At 37.7% G+C, this 22,564-nt stretch overlaps 1 protein-coding gene across 8 annotated transcripts in view; it reads left to right on the top strand.

Annotated features, from left to right (window-relative positions):
• The window catches only part of LOC139140766 (TBC1 domain family member 9-like), a 50,068-nt gene extending 27,843 nt beyond the window's left edge, over positions 1-22,225 (top strand). For 3 of the 8 annotated variants that reach the window (XM_070710168.1, XM_070710167.1, XM_070710164.1), the window contains 9 exons: positions 82-325; positions 3,317-3,334; positions 5,423-5,632; positions 5,902-6,075; positions 6,916-7,087; positions 11,973-12,136; positions 14,678-14,948; positions 16,823-16,938; positions 17,302-22,225. In XM_070710168.1, coding sequence (XP_070566269.1) covers positions 82-325; positions 3,317-3,334; positions 5,423-5,632; positions 5,902-6,075; positions 6,916-7,087; positions 11,973-12,136; positions 14,678-14,948; positions 16,823-16,938; positions 17,302-18,078 — 2,146 coding nt within the window. In that variant the 3' untranslated portion in view covers positions 18,079-22,225. The remainder of the gene's footprint in view (positions 1-81; positions 326-3,316; positions 3,335-5,422; positions 5,633-5,901; positions 6,076-6,915; positions 7,088-11,972; positions 12,137-14,677; positions 14,949-16,822; positions 16,939-17,301) is intronic. The other 5 variants (XM_070710170.1, XM_070710166.1, XM_070710169.1 and 2 more) reach the window with 3 other exon arrangements.
• Positions 22,226-22,564: the final 339 nt, after the last annotated feature.

The raw sequence follows: 22,564 nt of genomic DNA, 5'->3' as shown, positions 1-22,564 counted from the left end.
GTTATGCCAACAAACACAATTTGACCATGTAGGGACTGCGTCATCAACAATGACTTGTCTCATGTATTATTTGTCATTCAGTGTTATGCCATTTGAAAGTGCTGTCAACATCATGGACTGTTTCTTCTACGACGGAGCCAAGGTCATCTTCCAGATAGCCCTGGAGATTCTGGATGCCAACAAGGAAAAACTGTTAGACTGTGGAGACGACGGAGAGGCCATGACGATACTCGGTGACTACTTGGAAAATGTGTCCAACAAAGATGCCACACTGCCACATATGCCACACACATCATTCATGCAGTCAGGAGAGGTCATTCAAAGGGTAAGTATTTCGTCACTGGTTTTTGGCAAAATGCCAAGTTCAAAGGTCAAAAGGTATGATTATAATGGTGGGGAGAAACTTTATTCAACTGCATGTATCCAAAACTAAAGTGTGAATTAAATTTATCCAAACTTATTTCCATTGTTGGTTTATACTAATATTTTAATATTCTAGTATCTTTTGTTATCCTGCCATTTTGATGTGATACCAGGATTTGAGCTCAAAGATTTGAATATATTGCTTATGTAGGCTGGACTGTATCAAATTTTGCAGATTGTTATTTGTTATTTGTTAGATTGGAAAAACCAAATCAGTTTGATTTTCATGTAGGAGTTGATTGCAGAGAATCTGCCAACACAGTTGAGGCATGTCAGTTTGAGCTGAATCAGCTAAGACACAGTTAAAGGGGAAGTTCACCAAGGATGATTTTTACATATGTGGTAGCTCTGTGGACATTTACCCAAGAAAAACTATTTTCACAATTTATAACTCGCAAGATTTTTTAAAAAACGATAGAAGTAGTACAGGAAGTTGCCCATGTAATTTGAATCATGGGAAAAAAGCTCCAACCGTGGAGCTTGCATAATGTGATATGGAAGGGACCATCTCCAGACAGGTATGGCTCGCACATTGTCAACTCACAGTAACACAGTAGTAAACAGCGACACAAAATCTGACAATGGACAGTTTATTATAAGTGAATCATCGTTTATGCAAGGATACTCAGTATAAACAAAAGTTATGTAAATACGCACAGCCTGGTTTGAGCATTAGTGAGTGAACAATGCCATACCCATGGGAAAACGGGTCCCTTCCATATCACATGATGCAAGCTCCAAGCTTGGCGCTTTTTCCCAAGATTCAAATTACATAGGCAACTTCCTGTACTATTTCTTTCGGTTTTTGTAAAAAATCTTGCAAGTTATAAATGGCGAAAATAGCTTTTCCGGGGTAAGTGACCACAAAGCTAGCACATATGTAAAAATCATTCTTGGTGAACTTCCCCTTTATGAGATATTAGTTTGAGCTGACTCAGTTCTGAAATCCGATTTGGCCCCCTAAGTGAGTCATAAAAGTCTAATGCAGTCGACCATATTTTCAATATGGTGGATTTCTACATGTAAAGCACATAAGATTACAGAAGCCGAAGTAATGTTTTAGGTTGTGCAGGCATTTCTTACCAGAAATGCCTACAAAAGATGAAAAGATGAATGAGTTCAGCAAGTTTCACGAACAAAAAGAACGTTTTGCCATGAAAACCATGACACTTGCGTTAGAAGTATTTATCAGATCACTATCTCAAACTCTCGCTGTGGTGAGAAGTTGACTTTTTACCACAATGCATTTCAATGTCATGTGACACCCCACCCCCAGCTCAAGACAAAAACTATTTAAAGTAGCGAGAATTCAATTCAACTGTGCACTCTTATGTGTGCTTTTCACCCTCCACAAACAAATGACAGAGATCAGTTAAAAACTAGGGGAAATGACGAGATTCTCAGATTATTTATCAAAAACTTTTATATTTCAAAGGAAGACTTTTTTTTGTCATCTGTTAGATCTGCTATTTACATGTAATTTAAGGTGTCATAGTACACAAAAGTTGTTAATTAGTGAGTAGTTGGGGTAGCTAGTTCCATTGCTTTGCACTGTATAGCTTTACTGAAGCATGCATGCACTGAACTCTCACCCAATCAGAATATCTCTCAATAGTTTCACCATCTAAAAATACCCAAAGCTGTACTTACAGCTGGTGATGGAATAGGTTGACTATTAACAACCTGTCATTAAGATATGTTCATGCTTATCTCCAGTTCGGATGAATGTACCTTTGTGAATAATTATACAGCCAAAATATAAGAACCATCGCTTCCAGTCAATAAGTGTTGAATTGAGTCACTCATTTAAGGTAGTATGAGCCTCGAAAGTGAAAGATTTTACTTTTGCTCAAACTTTCCTCAATGAAACTTGCAACCATTCTCTTACCAAATCAAGAATAAAAATAAGGGGTCACCGTGCAAAGTTTGGCGCTAGAGACACTAATGACCTACCGTAACATTTACTGATATTTGAATTCAAAATGGCTGCCATTCTTGTGCGAACTGTATGCAGAAATTTTTTTTTCATTTTCGAAAAACTAAGACTGAAATTTTTACTTACTCCGAAATCTTTAAAATAAGCCCCAGCAAGTGGTAGATCAGGAAAAAAATTGAAAAAATTTGAAAATCTGAATATCTGTACCAGAGGCGCATTCTACCTCTACGTCAATACAATAGCGGCCTTTCTACCCTTCTAAGACAGATGGCTATTTTATCAAGGCAAATCAAAAATAAGTTCTCCATGTAAATGGTTGTACACGTAATAATTTGAAATCCACTGCTTTCATCCGTCCAAAGATACAGTGGCATCATAGCTATGGAACAAGCTTGAACATATTTTAGTGCATTATTTGGTAAATTTTTTTGTACAAATTGAAAAATTTTGTCTTCAGACGAAGTACCACTTTGTGATAAGTAATAATTCAATTGCACTAACCCTAAAGCTTTTACAAAGTAACTTTAGACTAATCCAATTGTGTCAGGTAAGATGTTTATCTGTGTACAGTGAAACATAGTAAGTGATTTAAGCACAATAAAATGTCACCAGGGTGGTTGAAAAATTCAGTTACACTTCTGGTAAAAAGTTTATTCTCTTAAATGTTACTGTAATTTTAACCAGTATACGTACAAATAAATGGGGATTAAACACTAAATCTGTCAAAGTTTGTAGTGTTGCAACTAAAAAGACTGAAGATAAAGGTTTTGTCTTCATGTCTCCGTTTCACCAAATGTTTGAGCACTCCATTTACATATAATTTGCATGTCATTGCATCTGATTTGCATGTTTTTTAACACTGCTAACAAAGTAGCTATTTTATGTTAATAAAATGTTATTTTCATTTGTGCTGAGAAATAATGTTAAACCATTCCAATTGCATTTTATTTTCTCCAGCCTTTGAGAAGAGGTCGTGTAAGTTTTACATTTTGATTTTATCCCTAATCTCTTCCTTCTTTTCCTTCCTCAGCTTTTCCGTCTACTTTCTTCCATTTTACAAAATCTTTTCAGATATTGGAGACATTTTTATGACACATGTTGTATGTACATTGTTCAAATCAAATCAGGCATTGAAATCATAACATAAATCCTTTGCATTCCTGCATAAATAATTCATCTACTGTGCTTTGATCATTGGCATGTATCAAGCATCCTGACTTCTGGTGAACTGGAGACATGACTGTTACCCCTTCCACTTGTAGACTTTGGTTTGATCCTATTATTTCACCGGTTAGACATGACTAAAGTATGAGGACGTCAGGTGGATTTGGAGAATGTCAGGTGTCCTCATTTGGTTAAGGTTTGGAAACAGACTACATAGTCTTGGGTATCTGGACTCAAGTATATTACTTGTATTCATGTAGTTTGCGCCTCGAAAATGAAAGGTTTGATTTTTGCTCAAACTTTTCTCATGCAAAGTTTCAAACATCCTCCCTCAAATCGAGAGTGAAAATTGGGGGGGTCACTGTGCAAATTTTGGTTCAAGAGAAACAAATTACCCAATGATATCATACTTACTGATAAAATGGCCACCGTTCCTGTAACTTCTTCATCTGGGAAGTCAGCAAAATGAACGTGGTATGATAAGGGTTAAGGTTAAAAAGGGTGGCATATACACATCTTGGACATCAACTTGCAGTCTTCTTATGTTGCATAGTTCTTTTACCGGTTCCATGATGCAGTGCGCGCCAGGGTATACAAAGCGTACGTTACTCATAGAAATTTTTAGCCGTAGGGTACATGCAGGGTATGTTACTCATAAAACACTATAGCAGGTTACACCTTGACCTATATTTTCATCGCTGGGGCATTATTGACATTGCAAATTTGTGTCATTCTTCTATAACAATCTGTTGTACAACACAAATCAGTGTGTTTTTCGTTGTTTTGAGTGTATATATGGTGTTTGTTGTAGCCACTGCAATTCAATGCATTATGGGATAACTAGGAAAAGGTCTATATCAGCTCAGCACAGTTTGAATATTTGACAGTACCGGTACAATATATCACATCAACCAGAACCACAAGAGGGCGCTGTGCATGTACATAGACTTTTACCTGAAGAAGACGCAGGTGTCAGCACGTTCATAAGTATACAGAGACACTTTTGGTTACACCCACCCATTTTACACCAACCAACGTGGTTACTAGTTCTTCATCAATAGTTTATTGATCCATCACACGCATAATTCTTGAGACTGACACTGGCAGAAAGTTGATCTGTGGAAGTTAGCTCTGTCAGCCTCTGAGCATTCAGTTGATCAAAATGTCAGTGATTACTGCGTGAGGTCCATCCAGTTGTCTTCAATTGTAACATTGATTGACACCGGTCAGTACAATCACTTTGATGTTTATTATGTTTTATCATTCACAGTGAATGCTGTGTGTAGGGTTTTACTTTCTACCTCTGAGGGGAGTGACTGGATTCACTGATTTCATTAAATGAGGGTGTATTAACTGCAGACATCTGATGACAAGTCAGGATCATGTTTGACCGGTCTTCTGTTATTTTTCATTAGTTTCCAATTTCACGTATCTGTACACTTTACTGTCACTTGCTTTGAATGTTTGAGTGGGTGGATTTCAATGCAGTGAATCTCACAGACATGTTCTGAAGAGGGAGTGAATCCTACGCATAGATGAAGTGTTTTGCTGAATGATAGAATCAAGTGTTGTCGATATCAAGGTTTTGTAAGTAGACAGGATTCCTCTGGTTAGTGTAGAAAATGGTGTTGTCGATATCACATGCACAGTTTAAAATCAGCGTTGGTATGCTTCATATTTTCATGCACAGCAGATTTTCTCTTTCCTTTTTCCCTCACATTTTGTCCTTCACATTGATTTCATTACCCAAACATCAGCAATTTTGCCATCCTCATTTTGCTGATAATCTCAAAAAGGAGCTGATGCGTCATATTTTGTTAGAGCAAATGTGATTACTGGTAAATCAATATTCTCAGGTGAAGAGAGTTACATTTACAACCTTTGTATTGTGCCACACAGCCATCCGTGGAGGTGTCTGATTTGATCCGGGAGTCCTACATTCAATTTGGGAACCTGACCAATGAAACCATCGACAGACTGAGGTTCAAGCAGAGACTGAAAGTGGTCCAAGGAATTGAAGATACCGCCAGAAGAAACGTGCTGAGAAGTGTCGGACCTGAGACGTCCTTCAGTCAGAAAGAGCTGGAAGATCTGTATTCGTTGTTCAAGGTTAGAGAAGATGTAAAAATTTAGATCTTGACCTGCTGCCATCAAAGTGTTCTCAGCAACTGCCTTCATGGTTTATTGAAAGCAACTTGAAGCTGGCAACATAACATGATTATGATACTGGATTTGGTGAACTTCAAAGTTGCTCATTCAAAACAGAAGTGAAATAAAATTCGGCTTACAGTTGGCATAGAGTTTTGACGCCCATGATATTTCAAATCAGTATAAGCCACTGCCTCATCATTTCTGTGTCCCTATATTACATGTATCAGGAAGAACAGCTGACCAACAATTTCTGGAGCCACAGTTTCCAACCAATGGATCCCAGTCAGCCGATGTACACTCAAATGAAGATTGACCAGGAGAAGTTTAAGACGCTATTCCTGGCACTGTCACCGTGGGCTCTGGGTGTCTATGGAGGCAACCTTGCAATCAGAGCGTTCAGAGTAAGTCAGAAATAGAATTATTCCTGACACTCTTAAGATTTAAAACAGTGTTACAAGTGTTGAGAAAGAATGCAATAGGTTAAAAAAATAATGTAAAGAACAAAATTTAGAGGGGAAAAATGTTGAAAAAGAAATATCTTTTACAGCAATTGTTACCACTGCATTCACTGAACAGATGTGGGAATCCCGGATCAGGAATGTCCTAAATAGGAATTCTTTGTTCAGTGGTAATTTAGAACAAAGTCAAGGTTGTCTTCAGGACAGGTCAGGTCATGTTAGGTCAGGTTAGGAAGTACAATTATTAACAACTTGTAATAATGAATTATTAATATGGCCATTAGCTATAACTTTTGATGATTGTTTTCATGATTTTCAAGCTCCAATTTTTTTAATGTCAACTACCATTTGTTGTTCTACTCACCAAAGCATCATGAAATACACATTATTCAGTTTGTCAACTCGGTCTGTACATGTGTAAAATACATCGTTATTGTTAACAAGTGAATACAGGTCCAAGACTAGAATTCAAATATGAAATCTCTGTTAGCAGTATAAATGGTAGGTACGTGTTTCAACATGATTTGGCAAGTAGAACAAGAATTTGCAAATGACAATTAACAAAGATAGTGAAAAAAATCATCAAAAGTTACAACTACGGACTCTTCTAGTCAAGTCAAATCAAAACCTGTAACATTGTTCCATTTTGAATTAATTGTATCATTTGATTCTTAAAGCAAGGATGAATGAAATGTAAAGGTATTGAGAAATCTCATGCAAACATTGTTCGCCAATTCTTTACTGATTTCACAATTGTCTTCTGTATTTTGGTTGCGTTTTCAGCTTCTGGATGAAAACCAAGAGGGCAGTATCAATTTCAAGCAATTTACATGGGTTATCAGCTGCATGTGTAAAGGAGAGTTGGCCGAGAGACTTAAACTACTGTACAAACTACACTTGCCACCAGCACTGCTGCCAGAAGATCTAGAGAGTCCAAATACCAACGACAATAAAAGTAAGTGATAATACATGATAATATTTGATCACTATAAATGGCTTTGCACTGATTCAAGTCAAATGGTCACATTACATCTTCTTCATGAGATAAAAATCAATGCTGAAATAGTTATACCATTGTGTTTTGTTCTGGCAAACAATAATATGTCAGTATAAATCAAAATCAACTGTGACAAAATAATACAACTAAGTCTGCTGAATTCTTGCTAGACACTTTAAATTTGTCTGTGATGCTCAAAGCTCAAAGTTATTCAAATGAAAGTTAAACTACATGTACTGTGGATTTCAGAGAACAGCGGCTTGGCCACTCATCATTTTTGACAGGTGATATTTGCTTACATTCTTCATCCCTAGATTTGATCTCTGTTCACAGTTAAAACAAAACTTTAGTTTGACACTGAGAGTTCATTTTGGGAAACTGATTGCACCTCTGATTGGTCAGAAACTGACGTAGTACTCAGCTGTGATGTACAGCACATAAAGAGTCATTTTCTTGTGTTCAAACTGAACATTTGAAAGAAAATGCTTTCTGTCTATCCGTTTCATCACCGTTGGTAAAGTCATGATCAAATTCAACGAAGAAAGGTTTCTGTACAAAATTATTGACTCGAACCATATTTTAGTGTCTATCAGACTGGATGAATGGCCAAGCTACATGTACTTTGAAATTATCTTTGACCATATTTAAGATGGTGCATGTCTTTTAACGCTTCATGACTGGAGTCTTTGTATGCACCTGCTTTCCATAGCATGTTTGCCTTCATACTTTCTAATTGATATGAAAACTCCATGCTGCAAATTTAGTTTAACGATGCGACTCAGGTTCAAAGGTCAATTTTAGCAATTTTTTTTTTATTTCAAATTTCGAACCACTGACACATGGTCTTTCTTTTGGGGAAAGGTGTTGGGTCACATCGTACCGGGAAATTCCTGAAATATTATTAAAATGGAAAACTATCAGCTACACCGCGTGCCATTATTTCCCTTTTGTCTTAACGGTCGCGGATTACCGACCACGATATCTTTGATAAACACGCAGAGATTATGTATAGGCTTTGTGGTATAGTGCGCATGCGCTAGCTTCAACGTTAGGCTCAGCGTTTTGAACTCCGCGTGTATCGGTACGGCAAACACGTCGAGCAGACCAAAGCCGGCGCTCGCGCTCCGTACCGTCGAAAAAGCAAGCGAGGTCCACAAAGCGGACCTGAAAAAGATGGCAACGTGCGCAAAGATCGATTTAAATGTAAAACAGTCCGACTTTGACTCATACTCCCTGCAATAACGATCAAGAATGCAGTGAAGAGTCAGATTTGGCCGAGGACGCAGACGATCAGACGATACGGAGACAACTATGAAAGTATTTGACACGCTGCTTTTCGAACATATCCTAGGCTATGCTGATTGCATACCCGAGTCCAAAAATTAGCCTGAGCGAGATGAAACTTCTGTTAGTTGCAATAATTTTATCACTCTTGCTGTACATGCTTGGTGTTAGTATCGTGTTCTTTTTTATTTTTAAACTCGAGTTTATATCGTGCAGTCTTTTCGTGTCTGCTGAGAAACCTTGAACAACACCGTACCCGACAACAAGTGACATTTATGTTAAGGAGTTTCCAAGCCAGTGCAGGAGTTCATACACACATAATGTAGATTCACAAGAGCAAGTTCACCGATCTGCTAATTTTTCGAAACGAAATGGAAATATTTTTTTTTGATTTCATGCCTTTTCTTTCTTTAAATATAACCCAAAAATTAAATTACGTCAAACGTGAATTGCGAGGGTTCACAAATGATTATTGTGTGCGTGTTGTCTAAACTTATCAATTACCCGCAGACTCCACAGCTGCTAGCTGGACCTCAACACTGAACGTAAAACAAATCCGGCTCAACTTCTAGAAGTGCTGAAACTAGCAATTTTTGCTATATGAGGTCAGTCATCAAAAGTTTGACTAAAAGTAAAAATCTCCGAAATAATAATGTGTGCGCTGGTATTGCGCAAGTCGAGTGACTCCACTAGCTGTGTAGACTAGTCGATACTCTGTCTCTCGGAACACGCTGTGATGACAGCCTGCACTGTTCTACGCTACGGCGTGATTATTATTAGTTTGATAAAATCGGTACAAGAACACATATAAATAAAGTTTGAAAAAATAACACGAGTCAATCTCTCCCGTCGTAACGAAGGGCGACAAGTTTGCAGTGCGGTGCAAAAGCTAAGAAAATACGACAGACATTTTATGTTGTCAAGAGTTACATGTGTTCGTCTCATCTTGAGGTAGGAAAACTAGCAAGTGACGTCCCGTTCGCACAGTGTCGGCGCTAACATGAACTTGACAATCACTTTTCACAAAGAACATGCATAAATTGCCGATCGCGAGACAGGAAGTAGACAACTTGAGTCAAGAACAAGTGAATGCCCGACGCGATCGCGCGACGACAGCACACAGGTCTCGATCTGATAGACTTTTTTACACAAGTTTCGACGTCTTCGTCTTGACTGTGAACACTGGTAACCAGATTGTAACCGTTGAGTTAACAGTATACAGTTAATATGCTAGTTAACGTTCCAAAAATGGATTAAATCGCTAAGTACCCCTCTGTGTTTGTTGTGTAAATACCACCCACTGCTGGCACTAAGCATTTGCCAGTTTAGTGTATAATTTCTTTCTATTTTCACACGATCTGCAATCCTAAACATATTCAAAATTCCCAAAACTGACTCTAAATATTTCAACTTATTCCTGGTATAAGAAAATTCGCAGAAAATAGTGCGCGAGTCGGACTTCTTGGTCACAATGTGTGACGCATAGGTCGTTTACACAAATCGTCGATTTTCTCAGTTCTGTTTTTGGCAGTGCGTACATTATTCAAATAAGTATAAGTCGGCGGCGCCTGGACAGACTAGCCTGATTTTTCACCTGTGGACAGTGAATGAATATATCTGAAAGAACGTGTCTCAGATTTCCGATAAAGGGCCTGGAAGTGAAGATATCCTGACAAACGTGAACAAAGGCCGATAATTTATGCAAAAAACGTCAAGTTGACACTTTGAAGGTGCATTGTGCGAAAACAAAAGCGAATTTCAAAAATCCGGGACACTGTTTTTTGCCCAGTATACCCAGCCGTCGATTGCCGTAAACAGATCACCAAGGCCGATTGGAGATTTGTACTTACACTTTTTGAGTAAAAAAACTAAAAAACACGTGTTTTTGAGTAAAACAGCCGTATGCGCACTGTTTTTGAAAAACTAACAAATTTTCTGAACTCTTCGGTGACCGAGCAGATAAAAAAAGTACCACATGTCGGGTGTGTGACCACGTCTTCTTTGTGAAAATGAGGATTGAAAATAAGTGACAATGAAACTGAGTCGCTACCTTAAAAAACAAGAACTACCAAGACAGCTGTAGTGTCAGTGGCAATACGATGCCTACTTTAAACTGTTACACACCAAACACAACAGTTGATTTGATCTTCGTTTAAAGTATTTCACTGCTGAGCCCCCAAATAATATTCACAGTAGTAGTGGTAGGGTCCTTCCCAAGAAAGAGGGGATCTTTTTGCCAGTCAGGATTTCTAAAACTGTTTGGGATTACTCTTATACATATGTAGTGTCAAAACTTTTCCATTAAAAACTCATTTGTAATGATAACTCATTAGACTTGCCATGAAGACAAACTTTGTCTTGGTTTATATAGAAAACAATGCTGATCACACCTGACAAACGGAAAGTACAATCAAGTTTCAAAGGCAGCTGTCTTATAGCTTGGTGAAACAACCAGACACCCTAGGATGATCTTTATTTTTAAAATTTTCAGCAGTGAATCCAACATTCTTGAGTCTTGCCCAATGCACTGATTTGAATGTTTGCAAACTTTGGTGTGAAAAAAATATGCACTACAGCAATCATGGTTGTTCAACTTGCCATAGAACTCATTTGTATCCATGTTTTCAAGTTCTGGCACCGCTGCATACATCTACATGTGCATTGCATCAAAACACACTGCATGCGAGTTATCTATAAAACGGCTCTCATTGATACCAGTTTCATTGACTGTAATTGACTTTAATTTGACTCTGAATTTCATCAAGGCTGTTCCTTTGACCAAATACATATACATAAAGTATCACAGTGCCTGCGTAAAATCTTGATAGATAGGAAGCATTACATACCAGAGCCATCAAAGGAAATATCACATTATCTTTTCTGCATATGTGAAGTACTTACCTATCCATCTATCTATCTATCTATCTATCTGTCTATCTATCTGTCTATATATATATATATATATATATATATATATATATATATATATATATATATATATATATATATAATATATATGTATGTATGTATGTATGTATATGTATATATATATATATATATACTGTATATATATATATATATAGAGAGAGAGAGAGAGAGAGAGAGAGAGAGAGAGAGAGAGAGAGAGAGAGAGAGAGAGAGAGAGAGAGATGTAGTCTTTTTCTCTGACAAGATGGCTCCACTATCAATGTACTCTGTAGCAGAAAGTATCAATCAAAACTTGTATAATCATTTATCCTCTCGTATGCTAAGTGTGTACACACCCACACCTACTGTAACCACAATACTAATATTCCAAATAACCCATACCAACCTTATCCTTCATATAAGAGTGCATCACCCCCCATCCCACCCACCCCTAATCATTGATCTATACCATCCAGACATCAGTTTAACCCACACATGGCCAGTCCTAACCTCCCCTTTCCCTCAACCTTTTAAGTTCAAATGTCAGGGTTAAAGGTCACGGTGCCTACATGTGTTGGTGTTTATTTGGGGGTTTTGCATTTGGCGGTGATAAAAATTGGTAGACTGTTTTGAACTCTTCCTGCTTCCCTAGGTGTCCCCGTCCCTAATCCTAGCTCTGATACTGACACTGAAACTGCTATTGATGCAGCTGAATACTTCGGAGAAGACAGGAATCAGCCAACGCCGGCAGTGCCGGAGAAGAAGGAAATCCAGGAAGCCAGGTCACAGCAGTTGCAAACCCCTGACATCAGTAAGGTTAGTAATTTAGTCAGACAATCTTGTGGCTCTGGTACCTGCGAAAACAGCAGCAAATATAGAGGTCTAGGACGCAATACCACTTGTTTTGTTAAACCCTGATAGATTCAGAGAAAACAATAAGTTTTACAACCATTTGTTTGGAAATAACTTTAATCGATAAAAGTCAGTGCCTAATATTTTTTGTAAAGAAGAAAATATTGTCTTAAGTGTTTTTATTACCCACTAGAAGTTTTTCATATGTTTTATAAAAAGTTGTAATATGAAAAGTTAACTTACCTCCAGCTAGAATTACATGAACTGTCCTGTTGACTACACATTTCACACACCTTGCAAACTGCTCAGCTATGAAAACTGTAGACTTTACTCATATTCTGAAATGTGACTCAACATTTCACCCTCTGTTTACTTAGAATAAAACAAACTTTTTTCACAAAAAAAGTAACATGTATAGCTTTAGACCAAAGATACATTTATCAGGTTTTTACACATTTTTCAACAAGATTATGATAATCTGGTATACTCTGTCATTGGTGTAAAGTCATACAAGTTGTAGCATACTGTATATCATAAAAGCTAAATATTGAATAATATATTATAGCTTTGTCAATACCAGTGAATTTTGTGACGTCATATCCATACATTATTACTGATAATGTATTCCATTATTCAGCATTGCGGCCACACAGCGAGCAAGATTTTTTTTGGAAAACGAAAAAAGGACTGCGCATTTAAAAGGAGGGGAAATATCGGATAAACCAAGTAATACACAAAACTATAAATCTTGACAATGGTTCACAATATTGATAATAATGTCTTACTGTACGATTTATTACATTTTTTGAGTCCTCACGCACGCACTTGCCGTCTGTCTGGCTGGCGCTCAGCATGCAGTCCCCGTCCGATACGCTGGTTGTACTACTACGTTTGTTTACAACATGGTTCGCTTCGTTGCCGTATAGGTGAAACAGAACTCAGTACGTTTGCAAACTCCTAGACGATACTGGGTTTGACACATGGCATATTATGTATGTCAGTGGCCATGTAAACGATGCAAGCGTGAAAGGCTACTCGAACCAGCCGTAAACGGGCCAACAACGGCAGCTTGCTGTCATCAACCTTGACTGGAAGTGTCTACGGAAATTACTACGGGGCCATTCAAAGTCTTGGTCCAAGGTCAGCTACTGCCAACAATCATGACGACCGTGGACTCTCCGTTGACCTAACATCTCGGCCACCTAATTCTGATGCACTGACTGTAATCGGAGACAACTTTCATTCATCGTTTTTTTCTCCATGTCTGTGATTTTACCTTGCCTTGTTCTCGATATCGCGACGGTACCGAAACCCTCCAGTATGTTTGTCAACTGTACATGTACCTTTCAAGCACCCGTTTACGTCAAGTTCTGTCGTTCGCCGAAATAAAATAGCTCTTCTCAAGGAGACATCGAAAATTAAATGTATAGACACAATTATTATTGGAATATAAACATTTGAATAACAATGTTGAACTCTGTTGATATCGTTTGCAATGAATGCTGTACTACTAGCGACATAATAATGATCGTATTGATCAGCTGATACCATGGCATGCAGCTCGCTGATCATACTGATGTCGATGCATGAACATTCCGTTTTCTTCATCTCTGGCATTTCACCGTGTCGATTTTTTGAATGACGTGATATTTAAAGGTGATGTTTCAAGTTTGACATAGACGGTAGGGATGCAGTTACTTTTCATTTCCTTCGAAAATACATCGTTTTTCAATTCAAAATGAACCGTGAAAGTGCTGGTCATTTTTTGTGCTGAACGTGCGTGTTCAGTGCAGTGCACTGTGCAGTGTGGAGTGCATGTAATATGTACAGAGTCAGGGCCGATCATGCTGGACGACGCTCACTGGCTTCAAACTCAGTTATAATTCCTTTTTTATTCGTTTCTACAACTTCAAATTCACTGGTATTGCCAAAACTATAAAATAATAGCAATAATGCACCCCCTCCGGCCCATAATGGACTCAAGCAAACTTTGCACTCCATAATGTACTCGGCTTCGCCTCGTACATTATGTCGTGCAAAGTTTGCTTTCGTCCATTATGAGCCGGGAGGGGGTGCATTATTGCTTAAATAAATTATAAATGATAAAAATATGATGTAATAACCTCGTAGCATCTGTATGTGCACATTCCAATGTATGTATTTAATTTTTTGCAACCCCCTACTACAAACTACATGATATCGAAAAGCATTTTGTTCACAAAACTCACTAAACTCAAATATCCTTTCATATCTTTAGGCATTTCTTGCATGAAATTCCTGTATAACATAAAACTTTACTTTTGTTTCTGTAATCTTATGTGTTTTAACTGTAGAAATTTGCCATATTGAAAATATGGTCAACTGCCCGAGACCTTGATGACTCACTGAGATGGCAAAAATGTATTTAAGGCACTGAGAATTTTTGTAAATCAATCTAAACATCTAAAGTATATCTAGTAGCTTTGCAATTACAATTCTGCACCATTGGTCTTCCACCCTGTACAGGAAGGAGACAACAGTCCATTGTCGTCTCCAGACACAGGCATTGGCACTGACACGGGATCAGTGACCTCTGCAAGCAAAGTTGAAACCAGCCCACAGGTCACAAGGGACACAACTGTTGCCAAGGAGACAGATGACAAAGAAAACGCAAAGGACACGATTGTGAAAGACGACATCTACGAAGCCAAGGGTGAAGAGATTCCAACGATGTTGTTAGATGGTACGGAAACTGCAAGTCTTGCATCAGAAGCCAGTATTGGTACTGGTGACAAAGGTTTGTAGATTTTGACATGTAGTAGACATTCTGGTTTAAGATAGTGCACACTTTAAAAGTGAAAGATTTAAACTTTTGCTCAAAATTTCCTATATCAAACTTTCAAACATTCTTTTCAATAATAAAAATAGGGGTCACAGTTCAAAATTTTGACGTGGAAGAACAAATTACCTCAAATTTTGCAATATTTTAAATTCAAAATGACTGCCATCTCTGTGTTAACTCTATGGGAAAAAATTTATTTTTGGATTTTCGAAAAATTAAGATGGTGACAGTTTCTCTTTCTCCAAGAGCTTTAAATTGAGCCCCCACAAGTGGTATATCAGAAAAGAATCGTAGAAATTTTATAGTCCGAATATCTGTCCCCAAGGCGCATTTTACCTTAATTCAGTTGATGGTGCTACACAGATAAGCATACAAATAAATATGAGCTAGTCCACTGTCTGACAGCTGTGTTTAATCCAATTGATTGGGCCTCATGAAGTTCATCTGAAACTAGATTTGTTCCCCATACAAACGCAGATTTGCCTCACACATATCTGTCAAAATCCACAGCAAATGACTTGAACGGAGTTAGACATCACCTTTCAATCTTCTGTAAATTTTAGCCTGTGATCTGCAAGCCTTGGTAAAATCATTTTGTTTGACAGAAATTTTCCACATGATCTAACAAGCCTTAGTAAAATCATTGTGTTTGACAGTGCTGTGACGGCATATACCGTACTCGTCCGAGTATAAGCCCCCGGTTCGGCAACACTAAACAACGGTAAAACTAGGGGAGGGGCTTATACTCTAGCAACCCCATGTTATCTGGCATGGACACTTAATTTATGCTAATTTTATGCACGATTTTTTTCAACACCACTCGATCTTTCTATCCCTTTCAAAATCGACTTACACATCCAAAGAAATTGATTGTACAATCTCTGAATACAGAAGTGACATTTGGTGAAATTTCAGCGTCGAAAAAAAACCCAAACTTGAACAAAGACGTCATGTATGCTGCTGATCAACAGTGAGTAATGTGATTGTGAACAGGCATGCATTGCCCACACGGAAAGGCAACTCAATATTCCAATATCAAACTGTCTACATCTTGTGAAAACAACAACATAGCAGTGAAAATTGTAATAGTCACCAGGAAAAGTCTTCACAAATGAAAGGATAATTGCTTCAAACAAAAGAAGCTGCATGTTTCAAGCATGAAAACATCGTGGCCGTGAATGAAATAAACGATGGCCGACGTGAGTGAGACTATTCTATTTAGGCGACGGGGGTGAGTAGGGTCAAAGAATCAAGATAGTACTGGAAAAACGTGTCATTTTCCTTACGATATTGTCAAGGGAACTCCAGTTTCCATTGTTTTAACATCTTTTAATGGTTTCTTTATTATCTAAAATTAATTTTACCAAGTTAAATGACCAAATATACTCTCCTAACCTTTCTGTATTTGAGTTACACTAGGGTAGGGGCTTATACACGGATGTAATGCATTTTCTAAAATCCTCTAAAATCAGTAGGGGGGCTTATACACGAGCAGGGCTTATACTCGGACGAGTACGGTATGTACATGCCAAATACAATTCTTGAGTGTAACCCAGGACTATGCATCCCTAAAGTTGAATTAACAGATAGACATTTTATTATGTGGTAAATATGTGACATCCATCACAAGAATAGACTTTGATGAAAAGTATGAAAGAGTTAAAAAAAATTCACGTTTTACTTTCACTTGCCACATGGATATGCTTCACTCTTTGAAGGTTTTAAGTCTTAGCCAAGGATGTGTCATTTGAATCATCAGGTTGTTGAAATAAATGTGATATATGTCATCTTAGGAGATGATGATGATGATCTGATGTGTGACATTTCAGGAGATGAGGATGACGGTGAAGGAGGAGGATACAAAAGATTTCTGAGGAGATGGGAGAGAGAACGAGAAGAGGAGGAGAGAAAAAAGGGTTTCAAGAATTTGCCAAGAATGAATCAGGTAGATGGTTTGCTGTGTATAGTTCTAAATCCATCATGAGTGGTGCCCCCTGATCATAAAGGCTCTGATTCTATAAATGATGATTGCATTGTTTGAAGACGTACATGTACAACAGCAGAGTAGTACAAGATGTTTACAACCTGACAGTGTTATCATGACTGACTCCAATCTGTATTTCAGTATGGAGAGTAATAGAAATGACTCTTCAAATTAGGAAAGATTAATTCTATGTTCATGAGAATTTTTCTGCAAAATGTTTGAACATGTGCTCATTGCAACCATTACTTTTCATCCACACAGAGGCTTCCAAGGTATCTGTTACCAAATTAACAATTTTGCGATTTTTGTGTGTGTAAAATTCAGGAGCAGTTTGTCCAACTCTGGAAGACTCTGTATGATATGTTTGGTGACAATGAAAATGAACAGGAACTTTACAGAGCCATAGCTGCCGTTGGTACACTGCTACTGGAAATCGGTGAGGTCGGTAAGCAGTTCTACAACAAAAACAAAAATGCCAGTCTGGGAGCGGGAACGCCGAGTAGCGATGACGGCGACAAGAGCGGGCAGGACTGTGCTGATGATAGCGTATTTACAAATAATGATACCAAGACTGTGGAAATCAACACAGACAACATTGATGAGAGCAAAAATGTGGAATCTCCCAAAGAAGAAGTAGAACAAGAAGGAAAAGTGACATTTACGGTAGGAGAAGACGGTGCTGAGCATTCCAGGGAACAAAGCAATGTGCAAGCAATCCAGTCATCAATGAATGACTTAGATCTCGGTCATGGAGATGGTGCAAACGTTGAGTGTAGTCTGTCGCCGTATTCTGAGGAGATGCAGACCATTAGCATGACGTCCAGGGATTCTGACGCCGCATCAATGCCCGGTCACTGTCTGGACGACTATCCCACCCAAATTGAAATAGGCAAACAAGAGAGACCCGAATCGATCAACAAACTAGACATGGACTGGGCGATTACGTGCGAGCAGTTTCTGGCCTCAATGTTGACGGAGACAGAGTTAGTGCGGTTCTTTGAACAGCAGCCGGATGTGTCTCATCTCATCGAAGGGCTACGACAGAGACGATCTTTTGAAAGACAACTTAGCAGTTCCAGCACAACAAGTCTAACATCTTAATACTCTGTTTTATCAAATAGCTGTTATTGTCTTTTGTCTGTGTCCCATAGACACTTATACTATCTGGTGGTTACAGTGCATGCCATAGTCATATGTTACTACAGATATTCTAGTCGTTCAACAATTACTATCTACAATTTCTGTACTGCACCTAGTCGTGTGAAGACACCACTGAATGCATGTTTTATCTCACTGACTGCAATTTCGTGTCTAGCACATTGACACAGACTTACTGGTATTCAAGCTGTAGGTCAAAACTTTTCAGTCGTAGATTGAAATGAATTTACAGTGGACTTTACATTTTCTGTCAACAGAAACACCATTATTCACAACCAAACTCATGAAGAAGGTCCCAAAACGTTTCAAAAATGGAACACAGATACCATAATTCTAAAAGGCAGTTGGAATTTAAAAGCAAAACAGAATTTTTTTTGCATGTGATTCACAAGCAGTTCTAAGTCTTCATTTTCATTGATAATTAGTTTCATCTAATTAAAAAATTCACTCATTTTTTTTACTCAACTCCCTTGTTATTTACAAGTCGCAAAAGTTCTTCCAGGTTTCCAACTTTTAGGCAGGTTTTTAATATTCCCTTCTCACAAGGCTGTTCGTGAGTGTGCTATTTATTCAGAAGGTTGTTTTACAACAACTGTGTCCTGAAAATTGTATGTTAATGAGCTCATTGGCCATTCAAGATATCAGTACAAAAAATGAGCAATCACCCTACTATATGAAATCCTTTAACCCTTTCACAATTATGGTTTGTCCCAGGCCCATTGTTTATTGTGATGATGCTGGACTTCAACACAGGGAGATCGGGATGAAACTTATTCAGAATGCACTTTGAGAAAAAAGAAACCTGCTTCATGAAAATGCAAATCACCTAATTTATTATGTACATAATTATCATTTACATACATTTTGCCGTTTGATGTCATGAGTGTTAAGGGCACTGCACATTGATATTCTGGTGTTATCTGAGCAGGTTCAGATTTTTACTTCAGAATGAAAAGGGGATTAATACCTGCAATGATCAATGATGTGTCAATCCCATCCCATCAGCCCTGTTGCCTAGTAACATGTTGAAGTTGAAAGTGAGCTTATTAGTCAGTTTCTTGGACACAATGCTTCTATCAGAATAGTTGGTTGCAGAACAGCATTCACAACTGTATGGAAAGCTACTCGGCATGGTAGAGTAAGGAATGCATTCATGGGGTTTCTTTCAAAATTAGGAATCAAGTAGCAATTTCTGCAATCACCAGTGCACAAGGTGGCAGCAGCAGTGCGCCCTCTATGGCAATACATCATTGGAACACTGAAGTTAACTTCTTGATATTCTTGTTTCAAATTTTGCTGTTGATACAATTGCAAACACAGTGTAAATCTTGTCAGGTTGAATACAAAATACTGTTTCAGGGCTTTGGCAACTACCATTCAAGTAAAAATTGTAGAGTAACTGTGTTCATGAATGTCAAACAGTTGATCCTTGCCATGTAAACAACCCACTCTATACAGCTTTTCATGCCACAGATTTTTTAATCATAAAATCCAACTTTCCAATTGCAGAGAAGTGCTGTACTCTTCAAGATAATTTATCAGAAAAAATGCCTTATTTTTAAAAATGTAAGAAAAGTTAGTTCAGTGGATGCAGTTACAGGCCTTCCCATCCTTTTAGTCTTTCTAGTTAGAAATTTGAACACATGTGACCTGAAAATTGCAAACAACATAAACGCACTTAATATGTTTGCATGAAAACTTGCAAACAGATAAAGGCTACTGCAGTTTCCTCTATTTTTCTCAGATTTTTCAGTAATTGTGTGTGTATCACAACGGCAACTGATGTTGATAACTAAAGAGCCATGCCGGGGGGGGGGGGGGGGGGGGGGTATTGTCACATTCAGGGTAGTATAAGCAATGTTTGGTGTTTTCCTCTGTATCATTTGTAAACTTTGAACTTCACGTTGTTCAAAACTCGTCATCACATTGCGTTCACACAAAATAGATGAACTAAGAAATTACTCTTGCCTAGAGAAATTGTCCTTGCATGGATTGGTTCATGGAAAATTCAGGGATGATGAAAAATGTTGGAAGGTCAACTCTGAGGATTTACTGAGATTGTAAATGCGTGTCGGTGATTGGCTGCTTCATTGGTCATTCCATTGGAAAAGTAGGGGACGTAGGTTATCAGGGTACATGCTGGGGATGTTGGCTGCGAGTTCAACAATGATCAGTTTACAATCGTAACAATAACCCAGCATTAACAATCACTGTGAAGGGTTGTGTAGAAATGTCTGATTGCAGCAGACAACGGAGAATAATGACTTATGTGCAATTCAAGAATAGTGATACAGTGTATTTAATAGGAACTTCTGAAGGGCAACCGGAAATATTTACTTTGTTCAATTGGAAAAAAAGTGACAACAAAATTCAGTGTCCAGGTAACCTGTAATGCCAAAAAAAATGACAGGCTTGATTTCACTGAATTCTGTTGTCCATTTTAGCAATGATTTAGGTGATAGTATTGAACTTTTAACTGTGTGGGTGAAGTATGAATTGTTTGTAGTGTTATTACCAAGGGCATTACTAATGGTGCTGTGGAAGTCTGAGCCAACAAATCTATGTTGTTGTTGTTGTGAGAGTTACTTAAGATGCTCCAATATCGGAAGCATAATCGTTTGATTTATCTTCTAATTTCAAAATATGTTGTGCATGTCAATTGAGTTACTTTCATGGGAAACCCTGAGACGTTTCCTAGGTGAAAAATGAAATTTGTGTAGAAAGCCTGTGCAATTGATATTTCATTGTAGTAGAATCTGATTGAGATGAAGAGAAGTGATGATGTGTCTCGTACTCTATGGAAGGTAAAAGTAGTGAAGACAAGGTTAACTGAATAGGAAATCGAATGAAAGAATTCAGACAGCTTTATTGATAGTACAAGTACAGTTGGTGCTGGACATGACAGAGTATTAACATTTCCAAATTGTCAGCCTCCTTGAAATTGATTCAATTTCTTAATTCTACTGCCTTTCCAACCATTGCATTTTTTGTTGGAACCAGAACAGGATTTTGGAAAAACACAATTGTGCGACTACATCCAGAGAAAATATTGAATTGTATTCCATTGTGAATGTTCTCAATCCATTTTGAGATGTGGAAACATTTTATGATTATGCATGTAGATCTGAGGTATTTTTAATTTTTTTTGTGAACAATATCTTTAGTTCTGTGAACTATTTCATTCTGATGTTAGGATTTTTCTTGTACTGTCTTTGAAAAAACTTCTTCATAGGTTGTAACATAGAGCCTGGATGGTATGTTACCCAAATGGGTGAAAAATAACCAAAGGAATTGTGACGTGAAGCTGTGTAGTACCTGCAACATGCACACAGCTAAATCTACATATTCGGTGCAATCATGTGTATTTGAAAAATCCAATCTCTCCATATTCAGCTTATCTTGAATTGATTATAAGGGTTTACAGATTTCTGCTTAAAGAAATACTCTGATTACACCATAATTTACTTTTGTATTACTTAATAATAGTTTACACAAGTTCATGGTCTGTTGTTTTACCAGTACACATGACAAAATGACAACACCCTTTCCTGAACTGTAGAGGAAAGTCCAGTACTGTGACTTTGTCTTCTGACCATGCCAAGTGAGGGCGCTGTTGGTCTGGCGTCCGATACTCCCTTAATTTCTCTCTTTAAATTTTAAGCCTAATGAGTCAGATCGTTATCCAAATTCTTAATCACTTGAAAGTGCTGGTACTCACAGTTAATAAAGTTTTGTGCATCACAGATATTGTTCACTAGTACTGTACAGTGATGATAGACCCTTTAACTCTGTTGCACGCAGTATGAATATCCCCTTTTCTTAGCCCTTTCAATGCAAATATCAAGTGATGGCCTAGGCTTTCGCTGACCTCCTAGCATCCTCATTAATCTGATGGTTGATCAAGATTTACCATGTACTTTGATACACATAGGGTCACCCTGCAAAATGAATATTTAACAAATTGACCAACTTTGAACAATGTGTTGTACTGGTATATGATTTTGTGTCATGACGCTTTTCAGCTGAAAATTAGTGACAGTTTTTGCATGATGTAGTGAAGGATGTGATAAATAAAAATGCAAGAAAACAATTATTTGTGTATTTTTTTCATTTTGCATGATTTTACTTTTAATACATCAGTGGCAAAATTCCGTTTTCAGTCTAAGAATGGAAATAGGAGTGACTGCAAGTTTGAGAGAGAGAGAATTTGACGATGTCAGAAGCTAGGTATCCACCTTTGCAGGTTGACTATATATTGCCATTTTGATGTGAACTGTTGGACTAGAAGTTTAAAATCTATCCATTTTTTGGAAATTACAGGTAACATAATTCTTAACGGTCTAGGACTGCGTCATAAAAACATTTCGTTACTGCACACAGGAATTGCGCAACGTTATCTGAGATTTCATTCTCAATATATTCCCTGAAA

The sequence above is a fragment of the Ptychodera flava genome, chromosome 9 (genome assembly GCF_041260155.1).
Source record: "Ptychodera flava strain L36383 chromosome 9, AS_Pfla_20210202, whole genome shotgun sequence".
Lineage (NCBI taxonomy): Eukaryota > Metazoa > Hemichordata > Enteropneusta > Ptychoderidae > Ptychodera > Ptychodera flava.
This window is presented reverse-complemented; position numbering and strand designations above follow the sequence as displayed.